Source organism: Fundulus heteroclitus, chromosome 21, assembly GCF_011125445.2.
Source record: "Fundulus heteroclitus isolate FHET01 chromosome 21, MU-UCD_Fhet_4.1, whole genome shotgun sequence".
Lineage (NCBI taxonomy): Eukaryota > Metazoa > Chordata > Actinopteri > Cyprinodontiformes > Fundulidae > Fundulus > Fundulus heteroclitus.
In genome coordinates, this window is record NC_046381.1 from 27,726,087 (window position 1) to 27,753,613 (window position 27,527).

General features: G+C 40.8%; 1 protein-coding gene across 11 annotated transcripts in view; it reads right to left on the reverse strand.

Annotated features, from left to right (window-relative positions):
* LOC105932148 (microtubule-associated protein 4) overlaps positions 1-27,527 on the reverse strand; it is a 145,970-nt gene that overhangs the window by 66,492 nt on the left and 51,951 nt on the right. For 8 of the 11 annotated variants that reach the window (XM_036125073.1, XM_036125075.1, XM_036125083.1 and 5 more), the window contains 2 exons: positions 14,073-14,159; positions 11,199-11,387 (listed from right to left, as the gene is read on the reverse strand). In XM_036125073.1, coding sequence (XP_035980966.1) covers positions 11,199-11,387; positions 14,073-14,159 — 276 coding nt within the window. Of the gene's footprint in view, positions 1-11,198; positions 11,388-14,072; positions 14,160-17,415; positions 17,501-27,527 lie in introns of those variants that run through there. The other 3 variants (XM_036125078.1, XM_036125076.1, XM_036125080.1) reach the window with 2 other exon arrangements.

Sequence of the window (27,527 nt, forward strand, 5' to 3'; positions counted from 1 at the left end):
CTCGCATACTACACCGATGGACTGAGGCAGGATGGATGGACGGATGTGACTTGGGATAGATAAAGTGAATTATGTAATGGATTGTTTTCTGGCATAATTGGTAATTATATCCTTTTTTTGGAAGTGATACGATTTTTGATCCAGAAGTCATATTTAGAGATGCATTTTTTCCCATTTTCTGAATTCTGGTGGCTAGAACAAAATAAGGTAAGGAAAGTGCCTTAAAAGTCTTGTGATTTTTATTATTGGTTTTAACTGTAAAAAAAAGCCCAAAATGGGCAGTTTAAGTGTGCTATTTAGGAAACTTTATGTCACTGAAGCCATTGTTATTTCCTATTTTAAATGTAAAGGAAAATAATATGCAATTAAAACTCTATAAATAGCACACTGACCTAAGCCATGTTAACTGCCTATTTTAATTGTAAGGAACTGAAAACGTAGTTTCATGAACTGAATGATATGGTGAACGAATCTTTTGAACAACTCATTTTAGTCTACTGATTTTACCGATTCACCCAAAATAACCACTGTTCCCATCGCCACAGCTGAAGTTGAAAAAATCTTAGCTTAGCTTCTTCACTGCAGAATGGAAATAACTTCAAGAGCAGGTTCCACTAAGAACCTGCAGACACATATCAGACTTGGCAATTTAGAGGAGAGTTTGCGTACCGGTTCTGTTCTGTGGATTCTTTTGTAGTTTTTTGTTCATTTGTGCAACTAAAACATTCTCTTCTGCTGTACAGCTTAACTATATATATATATACATATACATATATATATATAGTATAGATATATATATATATATTATATATATATATATATATATATATATATATATATATATATATATATATATATATATATATATATCTATATATATACACACACACACACACAGGGCAGTCAAAAGTAGCCGGTCAACGGCGGCAAATCGCCGTCTATAGCAGCTCCTGCCGCCGCCTACTTTTCCCCGATTATACATCCCAAGAATCACCTTAGCATCTGTCTCCACTGAGAGCAACATTAACGAGTGATTGGGTTCCTTGTTCCAACCGAGATGCTACTTTTCCGATCAAAACACGGACCGGTGTTATGCCGAAAAGTGCAATAAAACGGTGAGAGCCGACGTGAGTTTTGAAACTGCCAAGCTTTGTCTTAAGCGGAAGATCAATCGTGCACAGCACCGCGTTCATAGACCAGTGTGATGCATTCACGAGCGTCAGAAAGCTATGGTGCATTCAGGAGCACGGGACATTTCAAACTTACAAGGAAAGAGGCATAAAACGGAATAGAACTTAACTCATACAATAATGTATTTATCTAGAAACAGTGTGGACTTTCTTACAATACTGAATTCTCTATAATTGTATTTCTGATATTTTTTGATTATGCACATCTGTTAGCTTTTTATTCTGAAAAATCTATAATATTACATATAATATAATATAATATTACAGCAGCAAATTATCAAAGTTTTTCAGGGGATGCATTTTGTGTTCGCCTCTAGAATCCTCGTAGATGATATGATATTGTGTAGTGATGGGTCCGGCAACACCGATGCGTCGGCGCATGTGTCGGTCTCATAGAGCGAAACCCGTGTCGATGTGTGTATTGCTACGGAAAAGTCACGTGACCGATACAGGAACTGTTTCGGTCACGTGACCAATACAGCACCTGTTTCGAACTGACTGACGCGCCAAACTGTTTCTGTTCCCTCTAAGCTGCACGCGTGTGCATTCGCACACAGCAGCGCGCACAGCAATCTGCGCAGTAAAGAAAATCCAAGCTGAACTGTAAACAAAATAACGGTTAATAATGGTTAATTTTTAACTATTTTGCAACTCTGGTGTGATGGTGTTGTACCACAGTCTCGCTCTGTGAGCGCCAGGTGCTGATCGGAGCGCACCACTGATGGATGGGTTCTGCAACGCTTTTTTGGTTGGGCGGGTTGTTCTGTGCGTCTTTGTTCTGAGCGTCGTTTCAGAAAAAAACGGCTGATCTACACTGAGTAGAAAGTTGCTACTCTGAGTAGTTTTTCCTCCCTTTGTCATACTCAGCATGTCCGATTTAAGAACAGATGATATCAGTCAGGTAACTAAACACAGCGCCCGATCAACCATTTGTAAAAAAATAAATAAAAAAGCCAGTCCACAAGCATCCTCCTTCACATTATTTATTGACTGCATCTAAAAAAAATCAAATATATGTTTAATTCAAATGAAAATATAAAATAATACAATGCAACATACAATGATTTAAATTGTATTGTGTATACTTGGTCATCAAATCAATGTCAGTTAACTCTGTCAACCAGGTTGCCTGTAGGGATTTTTAAGGTCCAGCAGGTGTCAGTATTCAGTGACACAGTATCGGCACAGTATCGGCACAGAATGGCAATGTGTTGAAACGTTTCATGACGCCTCATCGACCCATCACTAATATTGTGTGTGATGAGTGCAAGTGAAATTAAACTGAGATAAGAGATTTCGAAAGAGCAATATGAAATTCAACATGTAAATTCAATTTCAAATTCCAACCCTGTATTTGTCATAAAAATTCGACTTGGTTCGTGAAGAAATGTTACGATTGTTTTTAGAACAGAACTGTGAATAATAATATTAAAATGAATAGACCTCACCTAATCTGATCTGTTTTATGTGGTGCTAGTAATTCAAATTAAACTAATTTTATGCAAATGTTGATTACCTTACCTTGTTAAAACATGATGATAACATCATGTGAAATAAAAAATAGTTTTTGAAGAATTGATCATTCACTTGAAACATGCACTCTGACTCTATTCTTTAAATAATCACCTGTCTTGAAAGCTTCCAAAATACATCAGGGAGACTATTTTTCAAAATTATCCCCTCCGGGGCTCGGGCACCGGCACGAGTGCACCCTCCTACCTGATAGTGTGTGGCCTGCTACTGTAAAAAAGTTTGACTGCCCTGTATATTATATATATATATATAAAATTAAAAGAAAATTCTTCTCGTTTTTTTGCATTTCTTTTTTGTTTGTCAGTCTAGTGTCACACCCGAACTTCCCCACTGTGGGACAATAAAGGTATTTCTATTATATTAAATATAAGCATATTTTTTAAGGCAGCATTTATCATGCTTGAATTTAAATTACACATTCATCACCTTTTTGATGAATGTGTAATTGTCTTTATTTCTTGTCTGTTTTTGCATTAAAAAGGGCCAAGGTACACTCTTCCTGTTTTAAGTACACTAGAAAGTTTTTGTTTCATATCAATATAATTATGCTTTTTAATGTAAATAAATAAATAAAATCCAGAATGCAATATGCAAATTAAACTTTATGCACATTTTATTTGTCACCATTTTCACTACAGAGGCAGGTAGTACTGTCAGGTCAACCAGAAAGGGCTGAGCTTTTAATATATTGATGTTAGAACTTTTTTAGATGCAGATTAATTCTTATTTAAAAAAGAGTTATTGAATTATTAGCTTATTTGCATTTTAAATGTATTTCTATTACCTTAAAATAAGCAATTAAGTGAAAAATCGTCATAATGTGTCATTTAATCTGATTTCTAAATTAAATCGACAGAATAATTAATTACTAAAATAATTGTTTGTGAAAGCCCTATTCATTAAATACACAACATAGATGCGCAGTTATGGTAAACAAAGAATATCCTCTTTCAACTGCAGGGTTTTATATTTCCGGGGAATATGATGTCACCTTTTAACAAAGTATACGAAAATATAACAGATTCCATTATCATTAGTCATAAAATACACATGAGGCCCAAAGTAAATAATTAAGTCAGAGAACCACTTTAAGCAGCAATCGTTTGAAGGAGTCATCTTCTATTGGTATTTATCATTCTTTCACATTTTTATGGAGGAAATTTGGCTGACTCTTCCTCAAAACTTCCAGGGTTGTATTTGGTTATTTGTGCACAGTTTTAAAAGTCCACCACCACATGCCAATCAGGGGGAGGTCTAGTTTTTACCAGGGTCATTGCAGCACCTTGATCTCTTTTGTCTTCAGCCGTTGCTGTTATAGAGTTGCTGATTTGTTTGGCCAAGCTTTAGCTTCTGATAGATTACCTCGTACTTGACTCCGTGATATTTCTAACAGTGAAGGTCATGGTTGACTGAATAAATGCAGGGTGCTATGGTCCTGCTACTGCTAAAATGTCCAAACCTTCACCCCTCTGCCACTGTGATTCAAAGCTGATGTGCTGTGTTGGGTTTGGGCTTTCTATCTAAATGCATCTACTTTGGCCCCATCTTTGTGGATCCAGACATTCAGTAAAAATAACTTAAAGAGGCTGCCCTATATTTGAACTATCTTTAGCAACTAGAATTTGGCATCAGGGCTAATATGTTTTGTTTATTTATTTAATTATTTACAAAATATGACTTTGTGCATGATTGGTTGTGGTCTTGTGGTTCATTCAGGTGCAACTTTGCAAATCCTTTTTGTAGTGCCATACATGAGAGCAAACTTTCTCCTGGCCACCCTTCCAGAAGAGCCACAGCTGTTTACCATTTATATAATGGTGGAGTCATGGATTGTAACATTTTATATCATTTACCATGAGCTCTGTAGATGCTGACCTACAGCTGCTGGGTTTCTTGCAACTGAGTTAGATCCGAGCATCGTAGCGTTGGAAACAGACCTTATAACTCTGACCGGTGGGCAGAAACAATTGCTTCTCTAAGATTGTCACTTATATCCTCCCATCTTAACATTGTGTTTATTGTGTTTCAAACCAACAATCTGCCAAAACTGCCACTATCCTGTAGAGATGGCCACACTACCAGATGATTACTTAATGAAGTGCACTTTTGAAGCAGCACCTGGCACTTTGCCGCCCTCCTTATTGCTTTGGAAGATTCAACTATGTACTTAAGTATTTTTTATTTAGGCCTAGTCTTTCTTCAATTAATAAGGAAAGGTTTTGTGGTTTTTGGACACTAACTTGAAACTAGAAATACATCCTTTTAGAACGTTGTGAAGCCCAGTTGATTGGTATCATGTTCGGAAACCAAAGATTCTAGCATGACTGCATGATGTGTTCTCTCTTTCATCGTATAGATGTTAAAGATGTGATTTCCTGCTTAGCTGTGTTTCGCTCCATCAAAGGAGCTACTACTGCTATAAAACCTTCACTTTTCCTTTAATGTAGAAAGTAATTCTAGATCAGTGATCTGTGTTCCTTTTATCCCTCAGTTCATCAAGTCAGATGGCCACTCACACTGAGCTTGTTTCAGGTTTTGCTGGAGATTTCTTTCTGTGAAGGGGAGTTTTCCTCCTGCTGCTGCTTCATGCATGCTCAGTATGAGGGGTTGCTGTAAAGTCAATGACAAAATGAAAGCTGCTGGGTTTCCTTTGAAAATTTTTTAACTAATTTGGATGATAAATTGAACTTGACAGCATTGTTTGAACACTAGGATTAATTTGGAATGTTTGTACTTGGCTTGCAATAAGTCTGTATTATTGGATTGAATTATTTTTTTGTAAAGTGCCTTAAGACAACTTGTTGTGTATTGGCGCTATAGAATTAACCTGAAGTGAATTATACCTAAAGAATGCTCCTATCGTCTCACTAAAACTAGGTCATTACAGGCTACATTGCCTAAACTAAACAGCTTCTTTTAGACAGGGACATAATTATGATGGATAGCAGTAAAAATTCTCTTTAGAAGTTTCAAGGAAGGCATCACGATGCAAGGTAAATGAGCAGTAACAACTCAAGAAGAAATTGCTCACTGAAGCGGGTTTACTCTTCCTACTTTGGCCCAGTTTGTCCCATATCCCTCTTTATACCCACACATGGATGGGGAAGAAGAGCTAAAGTAGAGCAGATGTCAGGGTCCATAATGTACAGTGGCTCTCTGGAGGGCCATATTTCATGCTAACAAGGCAATGACAGAACTGTGTTCTCTATAGTGTGTGTGCTAAACTTGGGAGAGCCAGAAAAGGCACATCAGCTGAATGGACCAGACTCAGTTTGGATCTGTGGACCCCAGCCAGTCAGCATCTCAGGAACACACCCTTACTGTACGTGTACTGCCAAGCTTCACTGGGGTCTAAAGTACACGCTACGTTAGGTGAGTTAGGCCTGCAGATATCCTTTCCCATCAACACAACAAAGTGTATAATTGTGAATATGAAAGAAAACGATGCAAGAAAATTTAACTCAGGAAATCTAAAAAATATATATTTAGGTATTTCACACATCACAAGCATGTTTCACTGAGGGAATGGTGTGCTCAGGCAGTAGGGCACCTGACCAGGGCACCTTTCAGATGTGTTCACTTCATGGCTTCTGGCAAACAAGGTTTTTTTTTGTAAAACTATTTAAAAAGCTCTGCATCACTTTTCTTCCATTCACAGCTTTGTGTCAGTCTATTGGGTCCACTTTTTCCCATAAAGTTACCTTAAAATATACTGAGGGTTGAGGCTGTAACATGCTTAGATGTGAAAACGCTCAATGTGTGTGAATTAAACTGACTCAGCACCTGCTTTCTTAAGAGGTTTTGGAAATATTGGTTTTGATAAAAAAAAGAGCCAAAACGATTCCTAAAAAGCACAATATACACTCCTACGCTGAAGCTGACCCGCGTGCGCAGATAACAGAAGGAGACGTCAAACAGCAATGCACTGTTTATGGAAGTAACGGTGAACGCGATTAATCGCCCTGATTAAAAGCTTGATGTATCATGAAACTGTTGACCTTTTGGGTTTTGTGGTTTTTATTTTATTATTACAATTAAATAATAATAATAATAATAATAATAATAATAATAATAATAATAATAATAATAATAATAATAATAATAATGTTATGTTCAGTGTTTTTTCGCTAATCCACCTCTTATATATTTCAATCCTTATGTAATTTTGTCTGTGTTGTGTGCACCTGCCTGTTGCTTTAATCCTATAAATTTCCCCGTCGTGGGATAAAAAAAGGATTAGCTAATGTTATCTTATCTTAAATAACACTTTTTAATATATGTACTGGGTTCTTTCAAGGTCTTAATTACATGTTATGTGTGGGCTCCAGTAACATCCATCCATCCATCCATCCATCCATCCATCCATCCATCCATCCATCCATCCATCCACTGATCTACCTGGATGTTCCCTGGAGGACTGAAACGCCTCAGTCAGAGACGTCTGTGGGTCTGTCGGGGCAGTGAGAGAAGTTTCGTCTCCTCTCTCCGTTTCTGGGGCTCGACGTTTTCATGTTTTTTTCACGTGCTTAGATAAATTTGTTGTGTTTCCACTGAAATGAACCGGCTTTTTACAAAACATACAGCTTGATTTCATTTACGGTATTAAAATAAAGCCAAACGGTGTTACTTCCCCTGTTCATGTTTTTTCGCTGCTGCGGTCTCTCTCAGCTGTTTGTTTGTTAAGTTTGTGTGAGAGCTGAGTGGGCGGGCCAGGCTGAGCCTGCGTGCTGATTGGCTGGCGCCGCTGAGCCATGTACGAGAGGGGAGGGGGAGCGGGAGAGTGCTGCCGTGACAGCGCGCTGCAGTCAGCGCGCCTGCTGACTGACACTGACTGAAAGCATGTGAGCAACATGCGTTAATGCGCCATAAAATAAATATCGCCGTTAATAGTGTAATGAATTAACGCGAAATTAACGCGTTAACCTGCCCAGCCCTAAAAAAAATAAATAAAACCGCAGATCCCGGCCAGCATCTCTCCTTGTTATTATTAGAAAGCTGTTGAGCAATGGGAGCCAACAACATTAAGACCACATCATAGCAAGATGGAATAAGGTAAGAGGAAACCTGCACAGCTATTAACAACAGTCTTTTATCGAGCGCTAGCTGCTACTACTGAGTGTGGATGTGTAGTGAGAGACAGGAGAGTGATGTGAAAGACGAATATAATGCGACATGACCGCTCACACTGCGGACACTCTGACACATATCCAAATTAGTACCAGATATGGAAGTGCCACAAATCTGACCGTTCACACTGCCGTGAAAAAAAAAAAATCAGATTTTGGTCACATTTCCCTGCAGCGTAAATGTAGCCTGAAAATTTGCAGGTCTGAAGTTTGAGACCCCTGATTCAAACATTAGTCCCCGTCTGTGCAGTGGAGCTGGAAATGCTGATGGTTGGAACTGATCTCTGTACAGGCTTTTTATTTTCTAAACCTGGATGTCCCACCTCCGGTTGCAATTATACGATTTGTATGGTTTCTGTTTGCACACCTCTAAAAGCAGGGATTCAGACCCACGACTGCATGGGTCTGAGTCGCCATGTTTCCCACAGACAATTGATTTCAGGGTGGCAGCAAAGGCTGGAGAAACAATGCACTGCTCTTTCTGCACGTTCATCTTCTGCAACAGAGTCACAAACTGAAATCATGTTTAGATGTTGTTCCTAATTTTCCCTGTCACCAATACAAGGCAGCCGCATTCACATGGTTGGCTTAAAAATTATTCACCATATTTCGTCCTTTATCAGTGGAGCTTCAACAACATGTTTCCATCCAATCATTCTCAGGATGGAGTGGCTGCGTGACTGAGTGCATAGAGAGCAGATCCACACTGAGCCCAGTGACAGGAAGTCAGCGCATGCAGACAGCATGTGACAAGAAGCCAGGGCATGACAGCACTCACATTACATGTCAGCATCAGATGAGCATTGACCTTGATCACATCAGAGGGAATATGTGAGACAGGAAGTAGAGGACGGCCAGACAGCGGATTGTTACCGCTCTGTGGAACAAATGAAGCGACGCAGGGCGACTGTGTACAGCCATGCTACAAACTGAACTCAACACACCCTCCTAACTCTGGGGTTCCACCTGTTTCAACACAAAAATACATGTGGTCCCTAACAGTTTACAGACTTCCCAACACAATCTAGTATTTTTAAAAACTGATTAAAAAGTATACCATGTCAGTATTTAGCTGAGATGCACTAATCAGAATTTACTGGCTGATTTCTGATCTCGCTCTTTAAACAACTCACCAATACTGAAAATAGCAGACTGGAAGCATTCGTCTTTCAGTTACACCATCCCACGGCCAAGATAGTTGTTACTATTCCAACCTGGGTGAGCTTCGCATAGCGGATTCACCATTTGGAAAAATAAAGACATCGTTCAGATTCTACCAGGTTGGTCACAGCCGGCCTGGTTCCAGTCTGCAGCTGTTTTCTCAGTCCTTGTCTACTATTTTACTAACAAAAAAAGAAGCTTAAATACAGACATGCAGAGCAGGAAAGCACTCTCCTTGATTGCGTTGCTTTCAGAACCACATTAGGTGGCAGGAGCTAAACCTCGTCTACATGACTTCATCAGTCTGTCACACTGCGGGGAGGGAATACTTTAAGACCTTCAGAAAGAAATGAGGACATCAATGCGTGCACAGTTCCATGAAGGTCTCACCACAGCATTTCTATCAGTTTAAGGTCTGGACCTGGACTGGATCATTATAGCACCCTCATTCTAACTGTTGGTCAGTCATTCAGTGGAAGATCTGCTGTGTTTGGATCCCAGTCCTGGTTGAGTCCTGTTGGGACAGCTTTTGGCTGTCAGACAGATGGCCACAGAGTTTAAGGTCAACTCAGTGACTTAATGTTTCCCAGAGTACCACGGCCCTAAAACAAGCCCATGACATCCCTCCTCCACCACCGTGTCATACAGTTGATATACTGAGTTTGGTTTATGCCTTAAAGCCAAACAGAATAAATAACTTACATAATTTCTGTTTTCTTTATTATTCGAATCTGAATGATGTTTTAATTTGGAAAAATAGCCGGATCCTCTCCGTTACATCCGTGTACTCTTGAGCCATGTAAGAAGCTGGCCAGTAAGGACATTTGCTTTACATTTCAAGTAGAGGCTGTGCAATGACGGAGGGCTTAAAAATGACAAAAAGTAAGATTACGGTGTAGACTGGACACAAGCAACACAGATTGGGTGTCAATGTAGCCCATGATGGGACCATCATGTTGCAGAGAAACAAGCTTGGGGTGCCGCAGGTTTGGCATTATGGTGAGTTGTATTTTTCATGCACTTTTATATTTGTGATTATTTATATTTGTATAATTTTTTATATTTAGATAAATACAGCAGCATTTTAAGTTTGTCATATTATTTATTTTGCAGCATTTATCCAGTGCATTTTAAAGGTGGTCTCTAAAAATATCTTCTGGCGTTACACCGATCCATTAGGCCGCTGCTGTACTTCATGTTCCCACATTAACAATCTAGTTCTAGAATTACAATAGAGTTGATTAAACTTTTTATTGTTAAATAACTTTGTTCGCATGAAAGCCTCAACTACAGAGACAGTTTCTTTTTGTGGATGCCGACGTTACATTTTGAACTGTCCCGTTTTTCTACGTTACAGCCATGTGTGAAAAGTCAACCTCCACCCAACCCTCAGTAACTCGCAGCCTGTACAAGCTTTACATCCAGGGCTGGCCTGTGTTTAGCTCCTGTTTCCCCATCAACTGAACCCCTACACAGTTCCTGTTGGTGTAAATCATCCCCGCAGCCTGGTGCTGCCAGCGCCATGTTTCATAGTGAGGATGGTTGCTCGGCATACACAGTGCTTTGCCTGTGGGTCAGAAAGGTGAATTTTGGTCTCATCCTTCTCCCACATGTTTACTGTGTCTCCTACACAGGTTTGTACCAAACCGCAGAGGACACTTCTTAATGTAAATCAGTGGAAAAATGGATATAATATAAATACACTTCTCCCCACTTTTAACAATTTATTAGGGAAACCTTTGAAAACGATGAATAATTTTTCTTCTGTGTTGGTCTGTCATTAAATCTCAATAAACACATTAAAGTTTTTGTTGTTTTGTTGTTTTTGTTGTTTTGTACCATGACAACATGTGAAAAAGTTCAGCAGGTAAGCGTAGAAAGTTGCTTTCTGCGACAGTGATGCAGTAACCGTCTCAGGGATGAAGGAGAAAACTAACAGCAGCAAAGACCCGGGGAGGTCGGTGCAACAACTTACGTACTCCTGTTGTTGACGTTCAAATTTAGGCATGCCATTTCTGTCTACACGAGCAACACGTTATTAAGAGCTAATTAGAAACTAAAGCATTTCCACAGGGAACAGACCCAGCTGGAAGAGAAGTAAAGCTGCATGAGATGGCTCTCTGTGAGAGACTGCAGCTAGAATGGGAATAAATTCTTTAAGGAGTTTGTGTTTATGATGATGTTTTACCTGCTGAAACGTCCAGGGGGCTGTGAGGGACCTGGGGCTGTGGCAGCATGGCGCTGAGATCTTTTGGGACGTCTGATCCGGCTTGGGGAGAAGGAAACTGCGGCTCTGAAATACTCGCAGGCTTCTGGGCTTGCAGAGGCGCGGCTCCCACCTCCACATTCATTCCAATCCCTCCAGGCTGGGAGAAGCCTAAAAAAAAACAGGTAGATGCCATCAACGCTTGTTTTCCTACTGTGCATGGAGCCAAGCATTCAAAGTGCATCACTTTGTCGTCTTTTGTGTAAAGGAGGATCTATGCTGTCTAATTTGTGAACGTAAACCTTAGTGAGATGTGAAGTGTTCAGTGAATGTATCAAGGCTGTTAAACTTGAGTGGGATCTCATCACAATATTGTTACAAAGCATCCCCCCTTTACCGATTAAAATCTGTCTTTGCTTCTATTTCACACATTAAATACATCTTTAATGGTAGAACAAAGAACCCAAGATATGAGATAGAACCTGAGTGACAACATGAGATACACACCGACTGAGCTCTAAAGGCAACACACGTCACAAGCTAAATCAGGAACAAACGAGAAGCCAATGGCCACAGCTGAGCAGCGGAAACTCAAAGGCCCACCCCACTAGGGACACACAGTGACGGCGAGTTCTCCAAGGTTTTTGGAACACTTTCTGGATGGACGGGGTCAAAGTGGAACGTTCTGGAAGATTTCCATTCTGTTACCTCTGGTCTACAAACTAACGCAGCATTTCAGGAAAACAACATCCTACTGGCAGTCAAACATGGGGGTGGTAGGATAATGGTAATGGTCGAGTAGGGCTTTGGTTCTTCTGGACATGCAGTAAGACTTATAGTAATTGATGGAACCATGAATTTTACTCTCTGGAAAAAAATCCTGAAGGAGCATGACCAGCCATCAGCTTGTGAACTTAAGCAAACCCCCCCGGTTTTACTGCAGGACGCAAATCTGAAGTTTACCAGCAAGTCCACCTCTGAATGAACAAATAAATATGAAGATTTTTGAGTAGCAAAGTCAAAATCTGAACTTCTGACCATAAAATGCTGCGACAGGACCTTGGACAGGCCTTCAATGCTTGATAAATCTCCAATGTGTATGAAGTCTCTGCAAGGAAGAGTGGACACCAACTTCTCACATAGGTCAGATCAATTTGGTCAGTTTTCATCCCTCAAGCAGTGAAATAAAAATCGCTTTTTGTATTTATGCAGTTATTTTTGTCTAATATGAAAATTTGACTGACATGTCTTCTACACATTTACAGGATGTTGCACAATTATTTTTACCTTTCAAGGTTTTCAACGTTTTGTCACATTGCAACCACGAACTTCAACATATTTTGTAGGAAATATTTCTGGAAGCTTTGTGGAGTGAAACAGTTTCATAATTAGTAGAAAGTAAAAAAAAAAAGAAAAAAGAAAAAAAGTGGAGCATTGATATATATTCAGACCCATTTAGTGCGATACCTCTAATTAAGATCCAGCTGTCTTGAAAAGTCGCACAGTTTATAAACGCAGCCTGTGTTTAATTTATTCTTGGTATAGATATGCCTGCTTTGTGAAGGCCTGAGAGATTTGTTAGACAAAAGCTTTGAATATCGGACATTACACAGTTAAATCCCCTAATTGAAAATGGAGAGAGTATGGCACGGCAGGTAAAGCAGGTCAACGGTGTCGTGAAGATGGACGCCTAATCCAGGACAATCCTGGTAGAAATCCTGTTAGCGGCCGTAAGAGTTGAGAATGGGGTGGAGGTTCCCTTTCCAGCACCCTGAGCACACAGCTCAGGCAGGGGAAGTGGGAGGGTTTAGATCAAAACATTTTGATATGTTAGAATGGATCAGTGACCTGAGCTAAATTCAACTGCAAATTGGTAGTAAATTTGAAAACTACTGAACACATAATCTCCATCTAATCTGACTGATCTTGAGCTAATTTGCAAAGAAGAATGGGTTACATATGGGCAAAGTCTGACAAAGAGATAACCTAAAAGCAGCTTTAATTTCTGTAAAAGGTGATTTACTCATGGGAGCTGAGTAAAAATTTTGTTCAGATTTTATTTACAAAATAGCTGTGGCAATTTTCACTTGCTGTGGCCAGTATTCTGAAAAGGATATCCCAGGAAATTATCAAGAATTCAAACTGGGGAATGCTTGGAGGAAGTGCAAAACAATCTAAAAACAGACTTTTTGCAAAAGATGAAAAGACAGTTTTCAAAGTCTTTTGGACAGATGAGACCAAGGTTGAGATATTTGGATACAAACAACAGTGCCATCCAGCTGGGCCCTGCAACAGAACAAAGATTTAATGCAGAAGCAAACCACAATGTCCATGAAGTTGCAATATGTTCCAATTGTCCCGTTTCACCAGAAAATATAGCCCATCTGTTGTTTTTGTGTTATAAACACAAATGATTCCATCAGAGCAGTGTGCCAGAGACCTTCCTGATAATGAGGTAACAAGAGGCATACTCTAGTCCAAAAAAGTTGAATGATTAATTTAAACACAGTCATTGCTTGCTCCACAAAGAACAGATGATAAAGGCCAGATTTTGAACTCAATCTACACAGCAAATATCAAGGATACAAATGTCTCTTCGGCACAGATCTATTGTCTGGCAACGATGAGAGAAATCAGCGATGGTAAAGATACAATGACAACAACAGCGATATGTGGAATGGCTACAGTATCGTTGTCCTGTACTACTGTTCTGGCTCAGATCATCTACCTTACAGACAAAGCTCTGTTTGGTTATGGCACCATCAGGTTGGATTGAATTATAGCTAGCAGTAGCAGCTGTACAAGCGAACAGGCAGAGGTGTTGGGTGACACCTTGAAGAATGTGTTGGGGTATACCTGGGAAAGTCCCCAATTGGCCAGAATCCATCATTTGGACAGGGCTGCTGTGAGAGGCCAGGGAATCAGAATGAGCTGCCATGCAGGCTGGCGAGATGGAGAAAGGAAGGAAAAAAGATGGAGGAGAAGGAGATGGTGTTAGATCAGTGGGCATTAATTATTTAGAACACAAAATGAATTGTGAACAACAAATGAAAGATAAAAGTTTGTTAAAGGGGAAAAAATTAAATTTTTAGTTCTTTTACGATGGATTAAACAGGACGGAGTGGTCTGACAACAGATCCTTCTTTACAACAGCTAACATCATTAACAGGTCCTAGAGGCAATCAGTCCACCTGTTCTGTCAGCAACAACTTGTTCACATGGTACACACAGTCATAAATCTTGTCAGGACATGTGCGTTCCACCTAAACAGAGATTTACTGTTTAGATTTATCAATCGATCCATGATCAGAGTGAGGAGGGTTCCGCTTCAACCTTCTGAATGTTGAGCTCTCAATACATAGTTATTTCTCTAGGTAGTGAACTCATCATCTGAACTGACTCATACAAGCAGCAGCACATGTTCACTCTACAGTTACTCACCGGCAAAGACTCAAAATGATCATTTTCATTCTTATTTTAGTATGACGATTAAAAATTAAGTCAGAGTGGGGGCATAAAAAGGTGCAAAGGGAAGTGTATTTTCTGTAGATTGATTGGCTGCCATTTTAAAAACACAAATTACAGAAAACGAGACACTAAATTTGCAAGTGGCAACATCCTCAATAATCCCCTTCATAGTGGAGTGCTCCAGCTTTGAATTACTTTGTGGAGTGATCTGATAACCACTTCCAACACAAAAAGTCTAGCAGTCTTTTTTTATAGTACAGTGTACTTGTTCAATTCCAAATTAGCTAGAATGGACCTGGGTTTGGACCCCTTGCTTTTACAGGTGTGAGTGATGTCGTCGCTTTAATCCACAGTTTGAAACCTGGTCCAAATTGGCACATTTCTGGTTTGAGAACATCCGGAAGCTGACCAATCATAGCTCCTGTCTCTGGTTCAGTTGGTGGGAAGACACTGGGAGGACATTCCATAGTAGCAAGATGGAGGACTACTGTCTCCACCACCCACATTCAATGTTTGACTCTCAATAGAGAAATAGATCCAATCAAGGCTGAGGACAACACAGAGTGACGTGTACAAAAATATCCGCTCTTCTTTCCCATTCAAAGCCAATTCGTTTCAGTTCCTGATCCCTATCTGCCATCAGCACAATCAGTGAGAAAACGTTGCTAGCCTGTTGGAAAACCTCAAAGAATTGATTGAGTCCTTTCAGCTGCTCCTTTATTCAGGGGTCGCAGAAGCAAGTCAGTACAAGTTGAACACAGTTTTACATCCTTCCAGACGCAACCGGGCTAAGTGCGCATAAACGACACAGACTTAGCCCACTACACCGCAGAGGGACTGTTTTAGAGTTAGTATATACTGTTTACTGCGAGCAATGCTGATTATGCTAACTGCGCTAATCACTGAAACAAGATGTTCAAGGAGTTTAAACAGACCTCTCATCAGTTTACCTCCATTTCAATAAAAAGACTGAACTATTTTTGACAGTAGTGCTAGCTTACAGCAATTCCTCCCTCATTAATGCTGTAAACATTATAATAGCAAGAAGAATTACACCAGGTTTGAAATGCTTTCACTTGTACTTGTAGAGAAATCAAAATTATAAAAGAGCTCTGATTGGCTGCTCTGAACTCTGCTAGCAGTTTAAATGAGAAGCACTAAGGTTAAAAAAAAAAAGTAAAAAAAATTAATTATTAAATTATTTCATTTTACTTAAAAAAATTAGATGCCAAAAGTGATTTATGCCCTTCTCAATTATCAATAATAACAAATAAACAAAAACTTTACTGACAATACAGCAATTAAACCCCTCTTTATAACTGCCGAGAAGCTTTTATTAGGCATTCAATGCTATTTTGAATATTTAATATGGTGATGAGATCACAAAAGGTCCTTTGGGGTTTGAAGGCCTCCTGGCCATCACCCTAATCTTTAGCTCCATCTACAAATGCTTGAATAATTCATGAAAGAGCTGTGCCTCAACCAGGCATGGGCCAGATCCAACAAATATCAAGGTTTTAAAACCTTTGGGTTATGCTACTCTACAGTTTTAATTCCTTTTGACGAGTTACCAGAGGACGTAGCGCAGTGAGCAGTTTTCCTCTTCTTATACAGAGTATATGCTAGGCAGCTATGCTCCTCCACCACATGTTGCTACACACTGCAGATCAGCTGGCTGAAAGAAGGCGGACATTTTTTTCCTCACTTAGAAATGCAATAAATGTGGCTGTTTGGCAGCATTTCAGACAGTCAGTGCATGGAAACTAAAGCAATGTCACACATCACTATTGCTAAGCTGAATCTACACTTGACAATCTATAACTGCATGAGTGATAAACAGCTACCTGAACAAACAGCTTCACTCATTAAGCAGCTCTTATCGGCTGGTAAGACCCACTTTACAAAGACTCACTTTATTGCTACATTTAAAGGGTGGTATTTCTTTGTTTTGTTTTTTATAGCATTTTTACGTTTGAAAGCAAAAGACTATGTAAACGTTATAAATAACATGAAGACCAAAACGATATGCTACTTCAGCAGCAGTAGGAACGCATTTCAATCTTTCAGTTTCAAATGAAATATCACTTTATAGATTTTTATGTTAAATATAAAAGCGGCTTTTTCCTCAGTTATCCTCTCTGGATATCAATGCTCAGAATCAAAACGGCAAATCTGCTGCCGCTTCTGAATTACAGCAGCTATGACTCCTGTGAAACTGCAAATCAAGAAACCTCTTTCACAATTTCTTCCAAAAAAGCTCAACTTCCTTAAAAATAAACCAAGAAACTCATTCAAGCAGGTGACATTGTTCTGACACGGACCTGGTATTCCTCCTTTTCTTTTTCCTTTTTCTACAGATTTTTGGTACTGAATATTGTTGACGCTCCTACCTGATAGGTTTGAAACTGAGGCCTGCAGCGGGTCAGGTGAATGTGACCGCACCTCTCCCTGCAGCTCCAGGAGCAGAGCAAAACTATCTATCCCCAAGAGGTCACCTTACAACCTGCAGCTTCGGCAACATGCATCAAAGAACAGTAATCACTCTCCAGCACTAATGACGTCCTGCTATGCAACTCAGATTCAATGACACAGGTCGACAGAGGGTACACATTACTGAGCGCAAACAATAAAACTCATTTTCTCAAAAACAAATAAAAAAAAACATTTAAACTTGTGTATCTGCCTGACTTAAAAAGCTCCAACAGATATGTGCATCCACCTGCATGCTCACCTGTCCGGTTTCCTCATGAAGCAGATATGCAAGTCCCGAACAAGCCAACATTCAGCTGCAGAGTGCTGCTCAGAGCCTCAGTCTCTGACTGTCTGCACTGCAGCCTCAGCTGGCTTTGAGCTACTAACACTGTGAACCCTCATTCACACACACACAAACACACACGCACGCACACACGCAGGCATGCCATCACAGTCGGGGAGTCTGGCTTTAGTGTGGTGACGTTTCACTGTCTGTCTGGTTCAGGTCCTGGGCCCCCCGCCAGCCAGAACATCCCCTCCCTCCCCACTGTCGCCACCCTTCAGCTCCTGTCTGAAAGGTCCCGGCTAAACCAACAGAGCCAGAGCTGAAATTAGGAGTCGGAGTGTGAGACGAAACAATGGAGGCAATGGGTGGGATGGACGCAGGGAGGAAAAGACAGCAAGACATTACTTGTCTTTGATCAGGAGAGACAACCAGGAGAACCCGAGAAAGGGAAAGGAGGACAGCTATAAAGTAGGAGGGAGGTGAAATCGAGGAGTAAAGCAGAGAGGAGCAGAGAAGACACAGAGGGAGGCACCTTTAGCAACCTCCTCCCAGCCATGTGCGCACAGGGTGACAGTGAGGCGAACAGACAGGATGCTACCCACAGTCACAAAGGCTTTCATGTATACAACACGCAGGGGCCTTAGCAGGGTCCGCTGGCTGTCTCGATAGGACGCACAAACCAGTCTATCAGAAGAAATCCGGACTGATTCCAGAACAAATCCCTCGGTCAGAAATGTTGGGTCCCTCTGCCTTGTTAACGGTACATATTTGGGACTCAAAAGGACAAATGCAAAGTGACAGGCAACACACGGCGAAGAGGTAGCAACCAAACAAACAAACTTTGCTCTTTGTTGAAAATTCAGTGAAGCTCAAAAGGTTGCAGGAAAGGAGGCGGAAGTATCTCCCGCTGAGCACAGACGCTGTCCAAGGTGCTGAGATCAGGCCGAGCAGCTTCACAAAGGGCATTCAGGGACACTAGCCTGAAAAAAAAAAAAAAAGCTAACATAGCCTCGCTGTGTTTTTACCCCAAACTGAACCCAATGGGCTGACTGAGATCACATCCCAAAGCCAAAAGACTTTTTTTGCAGCAGATAAAGACATGATGACCTCTAAGCTGGTAATATGAAACAACAAAAACATTCATTTGGTTAAAGGATCAGCCTATGGTCACACAGCTGAAATGGGTCAGAAAAGATGGCCTGTACTTACGTTTTTAAATTATTGGTAAAGATGCAGAAAAAAAATCTTTGAAATAAACCCCTTTGATACAAAATCTAACACTGAGACACTTTGAGAGCATAGTCGTTCATGACTTCCTGTTTTTGAGGGGTGAAAAAATGACGGAGCACAGAAGTCCTTTTCTTTTAGCCAATGGCCACCGGGCTGGAGGAGGAGCTAAGTTTATCTTCCCCCCATCTACAGTGATTCTGAGGGAAAGGAAGTTTTAAAAAATAAATCTCCCTGTAAAGATTAGCAAAGACTGTCATCGCAGAGTTGGCAAGTCTCCATAACAACCAACAGAGCCATCTACGTCACAATCAGTTGTTTGGGATGCACTCTTAAAAGCTATACATGTCCAACAACCACAAACTGAAACGCATTTAATAAAATCTCCTGAGACCTGGACTTGTGTGTTTGACTTCAGCTTTTTGCCAACAAAACAAACCAGATGAGTTTGGTGTGAAATAAAGGATACATCTGAGAAAAAGCATCTCTTTCTGCTGTTAAGTATGGTGGAGGATCCGTGATGTTGGGGGCCTGGCATAAACACGCTCTGGTGATTTTGACGCTTTGAAGTGTAGCTCATTTGGTACCCAACTGTTTTTGGTATGAGCCGGATCAGTCTGGGGCGAGACGTTTTGTACCGACCGTGTGTCAGTTTGTAGCCACCAGGGGACGCTTCCTGCCCACTTTGACAACTGATTATTTGGAGTAAATTTCTCTAAACTACCCGCGCCGTACAGGGAGAAAATGGGGTTATACTGTAGGACACCAATAAATATCTACCAAGAGGAGCTCAAAGTGTTTTTGATTGAATTAGAGGTCAAAGTCTTATCTTTTGTGTGAGTCAAGCATTCCAAACAGGAATAAAATTAATAAGCAATACAACAGTTTTGGTATCATATTTTACAACTGAAAAAATAAGAGATGTGAAAATGTTTATGACCAGAGGAATATAAACTGATCTACCATGGTTTAAATACGTAGCTCCAGAAAGGTTAGTTTCCAGGTACAAAATGGGAGGCATGAAATGGTAATACGCATACTAATATCCCACTGAGCTGAAACGCTCTGCTAACACTTAACGTCTGATGTAACAATGTGAGCACCGTAAAAATCAGTGAATGTTATTTTACCAGAGGTCTTCTTGAAGCTCAGACAAATTTTCTGCAGTCCTGCCCAGAAGGGGACACTTCCAGACAGAGCTGTGCTCGGTGCACTGCGCCGGGGTTAATGTACCAGTGCTCCACTGCTCAGCTTGAAGGAGCGTGGAAGGCTGACTGCGAAGACGACACATGGTTGTGTGTGTGTGTGTGTGTGTGTGTGTGTGTGTGTGGTTTCCTGGGAGAAGTCGTAGGAACTGATCTAAGGATGTGCGTCAGCGCCCAACAGGAGGCTCATTACTGTCCGGCTGTATGACCTTCCACAACACTGCTACACACAGACCATCACGCCACAATCGTGGTTATTCTGGAACGACATTGGGCAAAATTAAGTTCTGCTGACTGTCTTAAGGTCAAATTTGGTGTTTATTCCTTTTTTTGTGTCACATTTTGGTCATGTAAACTGATAGAAGCGAGAATTTCATTTTACAGCAATTAAAGTGCCTTAAAGCAAGCCCCTGCATAGCGGAAGGAAGAAGTGTGTCACAGCGAAACTGAATAGCTTGTTATTTTTCAGATCCAGTTTATGAATGAATCGGTGCAGAATCAAAGGAAAACAGGCTAATGAGGGCAGTACCTGTTCAGTTACACACCCACTGTAGACTTTGACTGGATGTTGTATGCATTTGAATTAAAATCAAATGCATACCACAACAAAATAAAATCCAACGCAATGAACTTCCAGCAAAAGTCACCCCATTAGTAAATAGATCAGTGTTTAACCCAGTCCTAATCTCAGCATCACTACAAATGTCCGCACAAATAAAAAAAGAGCATCAATCGGCGAAACAGCCAACAAGACCATGGTAACTCTGGAGGAGCTGAAGAGATCCACAGCTCAGGTGGGAGAAACTTTCAACAATATGAACTCCACTAATCATCCTTTACTCTTGTCAGATCTGACCACAACAGAACCATGAAAAGTGCTATGTGTAGCCAAAGACAACCCAACACAAAACATCCCCCTGTGATACATAGGTGTGACAACGCCATGCTGTGGGGATGCGTTTGTTCAGCAGGCACAGATAATTTTGTCAGAGATGATGGTTCCATGGATGGAGCTATATACCTGTAAGAGGCTGCAAAGAACTTGGTTGGAGGTTCCCCTTTCAACAGCCCGAAACAACTGGATCGAGCTACAGCTCAAGGTTTTAGACCAAAGCATATCCCTGAGGTAGAATGGCCTAATCAAAGCCCAGGCTTAAATCAAACTTGAACTGTAATTACAATGAAATTACAGTTCATAGTCTGAATTACAGTTCCAAAAAGTATTAACTTAAGGGGGCTGGATCCAAATGCACATCACACTTTGTTTTTTGCTTGGAAAAAAAAACAACCTACATAACAATTATGCACGTCTTTGTGTTGGTTTATTGCACTTAAAATACATTGTTAGTAGGATGACAAAATGTTACAAAGGAGTGCAAACACTTTTAAGGCTCTGTATACTTTAGAAGTTGCTCTCAGTTTGGTTTGTGAAATTGAACCGAAAAACAAGTCTTAGAGAAATAATTGCCAAGATAAGAAACGCACAACAAGAGTGATGCACGGAGGTGGCGTTACTCCAGTATGGGGTAATCCTCCCCCCCTTCGAATAATCCAACTATGAATGTAAGCAGGATTTGTTGATGCACAGATTTATCTTGATGACATTTATTTATTTTTCTTCTCAGATATTGTGCTTATTCAAGTGACTGACTCTTGGCAGCTTCATATCTCTGTTGGTTACATCAGATGCTGTGTTGCTTAGCAACTTACACAAGTGACACATGAATGCAGAACATGATTGTGGGTCAGACCCACTGAGTTAATTGGAAACAACAGGATGCACCAGCTAAGAGTGACTTCTGCCACAAGCAGAGAAATTAATACCATCCTGTGATTATTGTGAACTAAATGTCCAAATTATGTAAGAGCTGACCTCAGAAGGCTGAATAAGGCTTCATATAAGCTTACTCATCCAGGGGGATTTGAGGACATCCACTAAGAAGCACTTTATTAGAGTTCCATTAGAAAGGAGAATGCACAAACATATAAAATGTGGGCTCATGTTTAAAGGGGGAAAACCAAGACATCATAGACAGACACTTAACTGACCCGAGATAATAAAATAGAGAACTAAAAGTGAAGGGAAATGTACACACAATAGGCTCCCTGAGTGTTGCTCATGCACAGACCGGTTTAAAAAATGGCCCCAAAACCCTCTGATGGCTGTTCAGAAGACAGGAAACTGATTCACGAGGCAGGCTGCCAGTCACACTGTGTTACAGTCAAACATCTGCCATGGTAAATCTGACTCTGTCAATGATCATGTCAGATTTTACAACCAGCTACATCCAACTATTCTGAGACAGTGAAACTCTTCTGGCAACAAACTATTCCCGGGTTAAATGGAGTTTCATTTACAAGCATTATGACATTAGAAATGAGGGCGTATTTCAATTTTTTCACATCATTTCATCATCATTTGTTAGCTGAGGCAGTTAAATATACGCTGAAAAAGACGTTTTTTTTTTTTAGACCTAAACATTATGTCATGAAACACTGGACCTTTCAGGACACATTACAAGTTAATCATTCCAAAGCTCCTCTAGACAGTTTTTTTTATCCAGGGTTTATTAAAAGATTCTCCCACACTATGTCAGTGCAAAGTACCCCATGCAGCAGAAAGAGCAATAGTTCAGCTTTTACTCAATCTTTAGGAGAGGGATTTTTACTGTCAGAGCATGAAAGTAGGAGTCTTGCACAACTTGGGTCAGCCCCAAAGCACTGAAGTTATGTGCAGACCAGTTTGTGAAGTTCTGCACCATCTCTGCAACATTAGCTTGACCAAGGATCAGGTTCTAGTGTTGTGTAAAACACCCAGCCTTGTTCCGCTACCAAAGACACTCATCCATCAGACCTTGAGGACTATAGATTTATTTTCTCCTGACATCCCACACCAGGAAGGTCTTAGAGACTCCTGTTAGACCCCCTGAGTAACTAAAAAAGTACATATCAGGACCCTTAGCAGTTTGAGTTTAAGATACCATCACACACCTGCTTCAACCACCCCACTGGCATTTCGACAAGACAGTCCACACTGTGAGGATCATGTTCCTTGATTTCTCCAATTCAGCCTGATTTTCTTTATCAGAAACAGATTCAGACTCAGGCAGATGCCTCAATAATCGCCTGGATCAGAGACCTGACAAACAGACACTCTTTACACCTCAAGAGAAAGTGATGGTCACTGGCAGAAAACCTCTGCAGTCGTCCGGCACATCGGTTATGGACAGGAAGCTGAGTACAGGGAGCTGGTGGACCTCTTTTGTGGCATAGTGTGGAAATGATCATCTTATTGAATGTGAACATAACAAGGAAATGATTGTATATCGCAAGAGAAACAGGAACGGGTCCGGGATCAATCAATTATTTAGTGAATTAAGTGAATTTGAATTGATTTCTTCTCGTGATCTAATATTGTGTATAGTGTCACTACATGACATGAATGCAAATGGGTCCCATAATCCAGACACTTATTACACTTGCAATTAGAAATGATCAAGTCTTTGCTCTAACAGGAACATTAATAGGAAAGACCTCCAGGAGACTCTAAGATCTCCTTCTAAAACAGAGCTGAAGGAGAACAGAATTTATTGTCCCTAAAAGTCTCTATTATTCCACAATGGTCAAGTAGTAACCCAACAAAACTTTGTCATGAGGAATCATCCACATTTCAAAAATAGATCCCCAACAAAACAAGGTTTTGAATAAATAGGGTCCTACCAAAAATAGTGGAATATTCTAGCAGGGCATCCATAAGAGGACAACTTTTAGTGTGTCACCTTGACATAAGAGATAGACAGCTAGGGTTAGTCATGCTGGCTTAGAAATCAACCACATTATAAAATACTAAGCAGAGGGCTAAGAAAACAAGGAAACCCCAGAAATACACGAGCCTGCTCTGGGGTCCAAATCTCACAGAAAGGCATGTCTGGCATGAAAAATCATTTTGAGAAAAATGTAAAGCTGCCTCTGCCAGAAAGGTCAGATCGAACTGGAACAGGGTAAATAGAGGTATGTGTGGCCATGCTTCAAGGATTCTGTTGGCTGTTTCAATAAAAAACACAGAACAACCTTGCATTCAGATTGCCACGGTGGAATCTAGTGCATAGATTTTCAACAAAATGTAATTAAAACTAATTTCTGATTAGATTAAGATTTAAACAACAAGAACCTAAAAATAGACAGCTATTGTAGTACAAGAAAGCACCAGAATGGCTGCTGACAGTTTGATTGGGTTTCCACTGGGAGATGATGTTTTCTTCCGACACGTGAAACACCAGGGAGGGTAGCAACAACGACATCCTTGAGAAAGATACATTTCATTTGAATGGATATTTAGGGCAGAATGAATGAGTTAACAAGGTCAACTATAGGGTGATAGCTGAGTTGTTCTCTGCAGACTGGTTCTTGTGCTTCCTCTCATGGTGCCGATTGCCTGTGGGTCAGTCTCCGTCCTCCAGCCGACCCAGCTTCAGCCTGCTCCTCTGCTCTACTCCCCATTTTGAAAGCAAGAGTGTTGAACCATACCAGCTGGGTCATGCTACAACAAGGCCATGAGCAAACGAGACTGTTTTTTTTGCTGCAAAAGCCATGGTAACCTCAAGCAGAACCCAAGCATTTCTCCTTGGATTCTGTATATTGGTGTGAGTGCGAAACGTCATGTGCTCCTTGAATCTGGCTCCGATCGTAACGTAAAAGCTTGAAGAGGTGGGTCTTAAAAAATAACTAGTGAGGAGAGTATTCTAATTTGCAGCAGCAATGCGGTCCATAATTTGGGAACTGCGACGGCAGACGCCCGATCTCTTGACCCGAGTGACTAAGCAGGGGAGTGCAGGTGTAGAGGAAGAGGCATGACCATTTAAAGCTTAAAAAAAACCCAAATAAGACTTTTAAAATGAACTCTAAACTAGACAGGCAACCAGTGCAGAGAGAATAAAACAGGAGTAATATGCTCCGTCCTCCTCGTTCCAGCTAAAAGCCATGCAGCAGCATTTTGCACCAACTGAAGGCAAAATAAGGATGACTCACTCACTCCAAGATACAAAGAATTATTTACAATAATCCAGCCAACTTGTAACAAAAGGCAAGGATTACTGTTTTGAAGTCAGCAAGAGGCTTTTTATTTTGGCCAGTTGCCTCAGGTGAAAAAAAAAAGCTGGATTTCACAACTGCACTGATCTGCCTGTCCAGTTTAAAAATCACCAGACATTTTAAACCAAGGTCTGTGACAGTAGGATTTCTGTAATCTGCCAGACATTCCCCGTCTATGCAAGACCCACCAGTGACATTGGCACCAAAAAGCATCACCTCCGTCTTATATTCATTCAAACATAAAAGGTTAAAAGCCATTTGTGCTTTAAATTCCTCAAGGCATTTCATTTAAGCCTTACATACAGAATTCCTCTTCCTGTTTTAGGGGCTCCTAGCCCTGGGTATCATCTGCTTAATGATGAAAAGCAATATTATGAAACCAGAGGGCAGAAGATACAGGAGAACCCCCCCCCCCCCAATGTATTTAGGGTTGCTTACCAAACATTAACGTCAGTGAGTAGACATGTCAATTTAAAAGTCTAAATCACCTGGAGTCATCCTACCAGCTTACATGGAAGCTTAATACCAAAATTGTCTCCAATCTTCTAAACCAGACTCAACAAGGCACCCAGTTCTTTTTTCCAAAACTCTGTAATCTGGTTCGGGCTGGCAGGATAGGCAGATGTCCTGCAGATGTCCTCCGGCTGACCCTTTTCTAGTCCTGTTCCTCTGCCCCAGCCTTATTACCTCAAGCTGTGGCAAACAGTGACTCGATGGAGGCTGCTGCAGGACTACCATGGCAGTTCACAGAGAGGACAGAGTGCTTTCCTCAGCTGAGGACAAACATCAACAATGCCACGTTGATTCAGCAATGCCAGAGCATTAATCATGAATCAAGCTGACTAATGTTTGCAGATCTGCTGAGAATAACCTAGGAGGAGCCTCAGAAAACCTGGCTATCTTTTGGACAAGCCATCTCAATGTTTCTCTAATAAGTTAAAGTTGTATTTTCATAAAACTGAATGTTAGTCCAGTAGTCCTTTGTGTAATATTTTAGGAAGGTTAGAAAAAAATAAAAATAAAATCAGACATCTTTATGTTAAAAGATGCTGTCATGATCAACAGTTTTTACAGAGACTGTGTTTTGCACACTGTGTGGCCTTAGTGCCCTTTTTCACGAATGTTAAAGGTAGATTTTTCTGAAAATGTAAGCAAGAAAAGCCTAAGTCCCCTTTTGAATAACTGTGAATGTGCAAGACCGTCTTACCTGCTCTTCCGCTCCTCAGGGGGATGGTGTGATTTTTTTTCCCAAAATCCACTCAGGTCTCATTTCTTTCTTCTGAGTAAATGCTAAACGAACTAAACTTATATAGCGCTTTTCCAGTCGTACCGACCACACAAAGAGCTTTACACTATAGCAACAATAACCCAATTGCACTCATTCACACTTGGTCTGAGGTCTTCCTCTTCTTCTCAAACTTCAGTTTGACAGTCAGCTTCTTGAGACTCTCAGCTATTTTCAAAGTATACAGTGAGAACAGTGAAGCTACAATGAACGGCTAACGGCAAAACCAATTGGACACATAAACACTAGACGTGTACATGCGCAGCCAGCACGTGGAAACTAGCAAGTAATGTGCACCCACATTGGCGTCACAATAGCTATGTTTACATGCACAACATTTCATGATCGGATTAATATATATATATATATATATATATGGATTAAATAATCAGATTTATAAGTGCACACAATCAATGGCGTACCGCGCATGTGACGTCACCATCGACCGGTCTGCCTCAGATTTGTTGTGAGTCATGGGGGAGCGCTGCCGAACGCGTTCGTGGGAATCGCCCGGTGGACGGGCCAGGAAAATGCGTGACAGCAACCGGGTGGGGGGCGGCCAGCTGGCCGGCCGGCACCGCAGCGGTGGCCAATAGGCCGGAGCGGCGCTTGGCTGCGAGGGCCGATCGACGCCACTTGCGGTTTTAACATCCTTCATATACGGCCTATCAGCGTACATCGAGTCGCTGTTGCACGTTCCATAACAACAATGTTTAAAAAACATGGTTAGGAGATGTCTTCGACTTAGAAAAAGCAGTCGTTTTATTGAGTTAAACCAAGGGTAACGTACAACGAAAGAGTGGAGGAAAACACATATTTGCCCAACCTCGTACCACGTGATAGACGTCACGTTCTAAAAATAGCTCGCTCGCGGTACGCCATTAAGCCAATCATAATGTGTGGCCTGGCTTCATTCAGAATAGAACCACTCTGATATGTGCCATTATCAAATTCCCCTAAAAAAAAAAAAAAAAAAAAAAAAACACAGAAGTACGTCTGTCTTTGCTAAACAACAAAAAACAGTAAAAGTATTTTACAGGTTTGTTTGTCTTCTGAGTGCCCAGGCTGGACTTGCACGATGTTCTTATGGTTGAAACGTTACTGAGTAAGCAACAATTTTGAGCCCTTACTTTTTAGAACAGAAAGGTAAGCGGGTAAACTACATTATGTTTATGTGCCCTTATTTTGAAGTGGGGGGGACATCGGGTCTGTCAGGGTTACGACGCCAGAAGCAGTTGTTGAGGTGTTGTTGCAGAAAGCTTTGAATAAATGGAGAC